This window comes from Ammospiza nelsoni, chromosome 24 (assembly GCF_027579445.1).
Source record: "Ammospiza nelsoni isolate bAmmNel1 chromosome 24, bAmmNel1.pri, whole genome shotgun sequence".
Classification (NCBI taxonomy): Eukaryota; Metazoa; Chordata; class Aves; order Passeriformes; family Passerellidae; genus Ammospiza; species Ammospiza nelsoni.
The window spans coordinates 6954460-6963164 of record NC_080656.1 but is presented as its reverse complement, the minus strand read 5'-3'; the positions used below and the strand labels follow the sequence as shown (position 1 = coordinate 6963164).

The window sequence follows — 8705 nt, the reverse complement described above, 5'->3', positions numbered from 1 at the left end:
TGAAAGCAATAAAAGCTGTGTGTGCTGCGCACAGCTTCAGCACTGCCTGCATGAACAGGGCGTGCATAAATCCCTGCTCAGGAAGGATTCAGTAGGAAAGCACTGCCTAGAGTATAACCAAGCCAAAACGTTCTACAAGCTTGGAAAAGACCTTGTCATCAAATTACTTCATTTTCTTTTACTCTCTGAGTGTTCACGCTTAAAAACGTCAAGTTTAAAAGGGCAAATATTTTCCTGCAATCAGCAGGGGACAGGACAAGGTGCTTTGAGGCATCAAAGCCAATGTGGGAATGCTCAAGATGCAGATTTTAGAGCTGGTGAATTTACAGATCTGTCCTTCCTGGGATAAGCCTGGGCATCTTCACCTCGTTCAGAGTCCTGCTCCCAGCTTTGCTCCCCGAGGCCTCCTTGCCCTGCAGCAGGGTGATGATGTTCTCCCGCTGGTGCCTCACGGCCAGCTGCAGGGCCGTGCACCCCGTGATGTCCTCCACGTCCAGCAGGGCCCCCGCCTTCAGCAGCGTCTTGACGATGGCCATGTTGCCCTTGAGCACGGCCAGGTGCAGCGGGGTCCGGCCCACCTTGTTCCTGGCGTTGACGTCGGCGCGGCACTCCAGGAGGTTGATGACGCTGAGGAAGGAGCCCCTGAGCACGGCGAAGTGCAGGGGGGCCCAGCGGGACCTCTCGGCCGTGTTGGGGTCGGCCCCACAGCGCAGCAGCTCGCTGACCACGGGCTCGTCCCCGTAGCGCGTGGCCAGGTGCAGCGGCGTCCAGTCCATGCCGCCCTTGGCGTCCAGCCGGGCGCGGCTGCCCTTCAGCAGCCGGATGATCTCAATGTGCCCCTTGAAGGAGGCCAGGTGCAGGGGGGTCCAGCCTTTGTCCGTCCTCAGCTCCACGTTGGCCCCGTACTTGATGAGTTTCTCGCAGATCAGGTACTTGCCCCTGGCCACGGCCAGGTGCAGGGCGCTGTAGTGGTTCTGGTCCAGGCTGTTGACGGAGATGCCGTTCTTCAGCAGGTACTGCACCACCCTGAACTTGCCCCTCTCCACGGCCACGTGCAGCGGCGTCCTGAGGTTCTTCTGCTTCCTCTCCAGGTCGGCCCCTTGGCTGGCCAGCAGCTTAACCAGGCCCACGTGCCCGAAGCCCGCGGCCACGTGCAGGGCGGTCTTGCCGTCCACCTCCTGCGCGTTGGGGTCGGCCTGGCGGGACAGCAGCACCCGCGCCACGTTCTCGAAGTTGTTCTGGGCCGCCAGGTGCAGCGGGGTCCACCCGTCGCGCTCCTGGGCGTCGGCGCGGGCCCGGTGGTCCAGCAGCAGCCGCGCCGTGCGGTCGTCGCCGTGCTGGGCCGCGAAGTGCAGCGGGCCCCAGCCGTCCTCATCTGCCGCGTCCACGTCGGCGCCGTGCTCGATGAGGAGGGCGCAGATGTCGGGGAGCCGGCGCTGCACGGCCAGCAGCAGCGGGGTGCAGCCGCCGCCCGCCGTGACATTGGCGCCGGCCCCGCGGCCCAGCAGCGAGCGCACCTTGGCCGCGTGGCCCTGCAGCACCTGCAGGTGCAGCGGGGTCAGGCCGTTCTCCTGCACCCTGCCCAGCTCCTCGGGGCACAGCTCCTCTGGGGTGCCAGCATCCCCGTGTGGAGGTGGGACAGGAACCTCCTGGGCGTCCTTTCCTAAGGGCAGGGACGCAAAATGGGAGAAAGAGAGTGAAAAACTCCCAAGAAGGGAGGGAGAGCCAGTGACTTCATAGGACAACATGAAATGAAGTCATTTGAGAGATAAGGAATGTAAAATAAGGCCAGACATGCCCTGGGACATTTGGCCTCTCTCTCACCGTACCTATTTCCTGAATAGTTCATTTTTCTTAACTTAAACTTTTCCTTAACTTAAAATTTTCCTTACTTTAAAATGTCCCCCACAAGGAAAACCTTATGAGCCACATCCCTCTACAACAAAACAAACAACTTTTATGTCTTCCCCTTCTTTCATTTTCAATTCTAAAGCCAGTCCCCTACTTACCCCCACTCCTGGTGTCTCGGGGGAAGGTGAACTCCTCTTTGTCACCCTTGTTTGCAGAAAGGAGGAAAGGAAAATGATAAAACAGAGTGTTTATTTGCATTCTGTAATGTTTGCACAAAGCCCTTTGCTGCTGCTCTGAAGTTTTGTGTTATCATTTGAGAGTTTTTCATCCAATCCTGTTTTTGCACCCTAAACTCAGCTAAGCCAATCATGACACATCAGGAATGGGGGAGCCTGAAGATGATCTCTGGATATCCATGAGCTTTTCCTCCTTGTGCTCATTTGCTCCCAAACACATCCATATTCTGCTTTCTGACTACATGGCAGCATCCAAAAATTATTTCCTTTGTTGTTTAGGGACCCCCAAGCCCGTACTTCTTCAGGCCTCTGGTTTCTTGCACAGCTTGGCAAAACCCTCTAAACACCAATAATTCCCAACTCCTATCTCTCCCTGTTTTCTAGGCATAATTACTCCAGTAGCTGGGATTACATCGTGTCTCTCCAGAAGCCTGATTTTTTTCTTAGCCAGAGAAACACGAGGATTTAAAACTATTTAAAAAAAAATCTGTAAGAATTGTTCAAACTAGAACACCCTCAGATTTGTGCCATGAACAGAACCCTGTGATTCTGTGTTTGCTTGAGTTTCTTTTAGTGACTGAGGGCACCATGATAAACCCAATTCACCTGGGCAGGTCCAAAAAAGGGTTTTCCTCTTGGACTATTTATCATTTAGTGCATTTGTTAGTGAATTTGTTAATTAATTTGCAGGCATCTCATCCCCATAAATGAGTAACAGTCACAGCCTGTGAAGACAGCCTGTGAAGGTGCTGAGGAGCACCTTAGGGAAGGGAAAGAGCCTCAAGGTCTGGTCAGAACAAGGAGCAGGCTCAGAGGAGTTTCCTGAGAGGCACAGGGGGGTTTGCTCACCTGCTGGCTCCTGGAGATGGCCGGTTTGTGGGACATCTTCCTGACCAGGCGCTCGTTCTCCGGGTCCTGCACCAGGCTCTGGATCAGAGCCAGCAGCACGTCGGTCTCCACAGGGATATCTGCCAGGGCAGAGCAGCTCAGCTCAGCCGTGCCCCAGCTCCAGAGCCACGTGGGAAGGGAGGGAGAAGGGATGAGGGGATGTGCGACAGCAAAAGGGCACCCAGCTGTTAAACCTCGGAGGTGGAACTGGGAAAACGGGACACAAACCCTGTTTGTCAACCCATGGATGACCCTTGGCTGATCCATGTCAGAACCCAGGAAATTCCTGTGGCTGCCCTGGAGGACTTGAGACCCTGGCAGGGGCCTCAGAGACCTTGGCATGGAGTCAGAGATACCTGTGCCTTTGATTTTACCCATGGAAATGATTACCAATTTTGTGTAAGGAGTTACAAGCCACAGGATTTGAAGAGAATGATAATGAATTTATCACCAGTTGAAAATGTAGAATTTTGGGGTTTTTAGAATGGGGGTTCAGGAGGCAAGATGGAGGAATCTGGGCGTGTCCTGTCTTTCTCCTTCTTAGCCTTCATCTTCTGCTGTGATGGTGACACTTTTAGATTGGTTTAGAGTAGAGACAGACTGTCTAACACAAGTGATAGGTATTGGAAAGTAATTGTAAATAAAGCACAGGTAGTCTTTAGTATAAAAAGATAACACTGCCCTGAGGGCGGTCAGTGTTCCACAACCTGACCTGCTGGACAGATCCCAGCAGGCTGGAGAAAGAATGATAGACATGACAGAAAATAAACAACCTTGACAACAAGAGCCAAGGAATTCTGCCTTCTTTGGTTTGGGGGCTGGGAAAAAGAGACTTTCTAACACCTCGGGGTCATCTCAACACTGGAAACCCCATCAGATCCACGCCCCAGTCCCACCTGCAAAGCTGGGCCTTTGCTTGGGGTCCTGGTCCCAGCACCTCTTCATCAGGTCCACCATCTGGTGGCACTCCCCGGGCCAGTCGTCCCTGACGAGCTCCAGCCCCGGCCTCTTCCCTGCCGCCACCTTCACGATGATGGCCATCATGTTGGCCCCTGGAAAAATCCAGCACCTCTGGGTGTTCTGCCTGGGAAAAGGGCTGGGACAGACATTCCACGGGTGCAGGGTTTGTGCTTACCTGTGTAAGGCTTTTTCTGCATGAGCACCTCCCAGATGACGATGCCGAAGCTGCGGGAGAGGAGAGACTGTGAGCACTTGGACATGAGATGCTCTTATTGCTTCTGCCTTCTGGGGAAATGGGGAGGTCAGGAAGGAGGTTCTTCAGGAGGGGAGGATTTCAGCTCCCAGAGCAGAAGGATTTCATCCCCCAGGCCAAAAGGATCAGGCCTTGTGGTTCTGCCTCACCCATCTCCCTTAGGAGTGTGGTCATCACCTTCCAAAGGGTCTGAGCAGGCACTGGGAGCCTTTCCTGGCAAAGTCAGGCTCTCAGTGCCTTTCTTCCACTTTATTCACATTGAGGTCTTGAGCTCTTGGCTCCTGCAAGTTCCTCTGGCCCTGCAAATCCTCCTTTCCCTCTTGCCTTGGGCTACTCTGTGCTGCAAAGGCTGAGGAATTTCCAGACATGGACTTGGGGCTCATGTGAATGTGCTGCAAAGCTCCTCGCCCAAGAGGACAAAAGCCAAGCTGAAATCTCTGCTCTGCCTGTTCCTGACCAAAATGAAGCTGAACACTGGGGCAGATAAGCCAATATTGGAATTGTTTTAAAATCAGTCTCAGCAGGGACTGTGCTGAAAGAGCAGCACTGGCTCTTTGGGCTCTGATCTCACTCGGTTTTGGGAACAGGGTGTGATGGCACCTGGGGCAGAGGGTGCATTGGGATGATGATTATCCACAGAAAACCTCCTCCCTCTCAGTCTCACCACTGAGGCTGGGGCACCCTGCTGTGTTCCCCACATTCTACAAGGCAGAAAAGCAGAATTGAAACAAACTGAGGCAGTGTCCAGCCCCCCTTGCTGGGTGTCACAGCCCGGGGACACCCCTGGGTGCCCTGGGCCAGCCCTCACCTGTACACATCGTACTTGATCCCTGGGGGCTTGCTGTTCTGCAGGAACATTTCGGGGGGGATGTAGCTCAGGGTGCCCCTCAGAGCTGAGCTCTCGATGTACTGCATCCTGCTGGACTGCTCCATCCACTTGGACAGCCCGAAGTCGGAGATCTGCAAGCAGGAACAGGGAAAATGCCCCAAAATGCTCAAACTGTCCCTCCTGCTGTCACCCAGACATCTCCCCATCTTTGGGATCAGGGCAGGAGGAGCTGAGAGCAGCTGGAACTTGACAAAACCCTGACAAGCTGCAGCCACTGCGTGCACCTGGAGCCTTAAATCCCCAGAGCTGGCCCAGAGTGGCTGTGTGATGCTGAGAACACCACCAGTGTCATTTGCTCAGCAGCTGCTTGTTAACCACCCCACAGGTCACTCTTTCACGGGGTGTTCCTGCAGAACCTGATTTACTGGGGTTCTGGAGCTGTCTGGCAGAAATAACCCGGCTCTGGTGTGAGCAGTGGCTGTACCTTGACGTGCATGTTCCCATCCAGGAGGACATTCCCTGGCTTCAGATCCAGGTGCAGCAGGGGAGGGCTCATGCTGTGCAGGAAATTCATGGCCAAGCCCATCTCATGGATCACCCTGAATTTCAGCTGCCAGGACATCCTGTGGGTGGGGAGGATTCTCTCCAAGGAGCCCCTGGCCATGTATTCCATCACTATCCCCAGGGGGCTGTTGCACACCCCGTAGATGGTGACAATGTGCTGGAATTTGATTTTCTCCATCTTGCTGGCCTCCTCCATTAGACAGTTCATGCTGGTCCTGGAAAAAAAAAATTTAAAAAAATTTTAAAAAATTTTAAAAAATACAGTGGGAGCAAGAAATTTTATCAGTTGATTCACAAGCTCAGTAACTCTGTAGTAACTCAGTGACACCCAGCCTTTCTGAGCACTGCCTACCCCAAAAATATTCACCCCAAATTCCCCCTTGAGTGGATGGTAATGCTGCCACACAGGGATCTTTGGTAGATTAAAATCTACATGGATGGTGTTGTGACTTCTGAAAATGAGCTGAGGGTTATTTGGGCAAAATCAGCCAGCACGAAGAAAAGATGAAAAGCTTGCACTTGTTTCAGTCCTTAGCAGTGAGGACAGAGAGCCTGTGCTTGTGACACTGCTGAAATGGCTTTGAAGTGCCCCAGGGCAGGGTTAGATGGGGAGGAATCCTCTCCTGTGAGAGCGGAGAGGGGCTGGCACGGAATTCCCAGAGGCTGCCCCATCCCTGGAAGTGTCCAAGGCCAGGCTGGAGCAGCCTGGGACAGTGGAAGATGCCCCTGGCCATGGCAGGGAGGATTCAGATGAGCTTTAAGGCTGCTCCCAGCCCAAAGCACTCTGTGGTGCCATGAAATTCCCCGTGTTCCCTGGCAGGAGGATGCCAGGAGCAGGCAGGAGGATTGAGATGAGCTCTAGGGCTGCTCCCAGCCCAAAGCACTCTGTGGTGCCATGAAATTCCCCGTGTTCCCTGGCAGGAGGATGCCAGGAGCAGGCAGGAGGATTGAGATGAGCTTTAAGGTTCCTCCCAGCCCAAAGCACTCCATGGCACCATGAAATTCCCCGTGTTCCCTGGCAGCAGGATGCCAGGAGCAGGCAGGAGGATTCAGATGAGCTTTAAGGCTGCTCCCAAAGCACTCTGTGGTGCCATGAAATTCCCCGTGTTCCCTGGCAGCAGGATGCCAGGAGCAGGCAGGAGGACTGAGATGAGCTTTAAGGCTGCTCCCAGCCCAAAGCACTCTGTGGTGCCATGAAATTCCTGGTGTTCCCAGGCAGCAGGATGCCAGGAGCAGGCAGGAGGATTGAGATGAGCTTTAAGGCTGCTCCCAAAGCACTCTGTGGTGCCATGAAATTCCCCGTGTTCCCAGGCAGCAGGATGCCAGGAGCAGGCACAGCTCCGTGCCACACCCTGGCCACTCCTGCAGCTCCTCCTGTGCCTGCAGCTCTGTCCCTGGGCACGGTGACTCTGCTCCCAGGGAACCCTGGCACTGCTGCTGGCTGCCAGCTCTGGCAGACCTGTTCCTCCAAACTCTCCCAAGGCTCACCCCTCCCGACCTGCTGAACGAGTTTGGGGGAGCAGCCAGGCAGCAAAGGGCCAGGAGTGCCTTCAAAAAGCACACCCTGGGAATGGAGCTGAGCTGCCAGCAATTGGGCCAGGCATCGAAAATGGTTCAGCCAAGCAAAATCTCCTCACAGTGAGACCTACCCGTGGGTTGAGGAATCTCAGGTATTTTACTACAATTGATAAGACACAGAATTAAAACTGATTGTTTTACTCTTTCCCCCACCCCCCCCAAACAAGAACAAAATGCAAATGTGGAATCTGCAGAGCAAACTGAGGACAGGCAGTGCTCAGTCTGAACTCAGTTGTTGTCTGCAACAAGAAATCACAAGAGTGAGATTTTTTATCCAGGCAGGATCCTTCCAAATTGAAGGGAATAAAATTTTAAATTAAACAAGTCCATCAACTCTGCTGTTTGTCCATCAACTCTGCTGTTTTTCCATCAGCCCTGCCTGTACTGGATGTGTTATCAGCAGTGGTTGTCATTGCCTGGCCCTGCTCCATCTCCAGACTCAAGGTGGGCACCAGAAGAGTCTCTGCTGGGAGAGCAAGAGGCAGAGAGGAGCTGCAGGTGCCCCACAAAGAAAGAGATGTCTGGAGGCTACAGGAGCAGGGCAGCAAAACCAGCTCTAAATCCTCTGCCCCTCATCTTTAACTGGTGATTAATTCAGTTTGATGGATACACCTCAGCCCCAGCGTCCAGGGGCAGCTGTAAATAACCCACCAGGCTGCTTTAATCTGTGTTTAAGGTGCTGAGCTCAGCCCCAGGCTTCAGCCCTGCTCTATTCCTGCGTTCCTTGTGCATCCACAGGGGACAGGGAAAGGCAGAACTCCTATTCCCCACTCCCTCTGGGTACCCAAGGAGCAGAAGCTCCTTCTGCCAAGTTTATCTCCCAATCCCTCTAGCTGGGATGGCCAGAGCAGAGCAGAGCTGATCAGAGGTTACCTGTCCATGCTGGAGTCCTGCAGCAGGTACAGGGAGAATTTCAGTGCACAGACCACCTCCTGTGCTTCACCTGCTACCCGTGGCCAATTCCCCACTCCCTCTGGGTACCCAGCCCTTCCCAAGGAGCAGAAGCTCCTTCTGCAGAGTTTCATCCCCCAATCCCTCCAGCTGGGATGGCCAGAGCAGAGCAGAGCAGAGCAGAGCTGATCAGGGGTTACCTGTCCATGCTGGAGTCGTGCAGCAGGTACGGGGAGCACTTCACGGCATAGACCGTCCTCCACCTCCTGTGCTTCACCTGGTACACGTGGCCAAAGCCCCCGCTGGCCACTCGCAGCCACTCATCCTCGAAATCCTCCTTGCTGAACACGGTCAGGCTGCCCAGCCCGCCCCGCTCCGTGCCCATGGCACAGCTGGCTCTGCTGCCTGCTGGGGAGGCACAGGAGCTCCTCTGCCCTGCCCTGCCCTGCCCTGCCCTGCCCTGCCCTGCCCTGCCCTGCCCTGCCCGGGGAGGTGGGGATTCACCCCAGGGCAGCCCTGTGCCAAGAGGTGGATCCTCAGTGGGGCTGCTCACACGTTCTGCTTTTCACTCAGGCTCAGCTCCAGGCTGGCAGCGTGGCTCTGCTCGCTCATATCCAGCACTGGGTGGGCAAATCCTCCAAGAATTCCGGGTGCC

General features: G+C 54.6%; 1 protein-coding gene across 1 annotated transcript; it reads right to left on the bottom strand.

Annotated features, from left to right (window-relative positions):
* Positions 1-323: 323 nt before the first annotated feature.
* On the bottom strand, positions 324-8435 carry ANKK1 (ankyrin repeat and kinase domain containing 1). Its single transcript, XM_059488419.1, has 8 exons — positions 8251-8435; positions 5502-5796; positions 4997-5148; positions 4111-4160; positions 3872-4027; positions 2937-3055; positions 2010-2055; positions 324-1663 (listed from the first exon to the last, which is right to left on the bottom strand). The coding sequence occupies exons 1-8, from the start codon at positions 8433-8435 to the stop codon at positions 324-326; spliced, it is 2343 nt and encodes a 780-aa protein (XP_059344402.1).
* Positions 8436-8705: the final 270 nt, after the last annotated feature.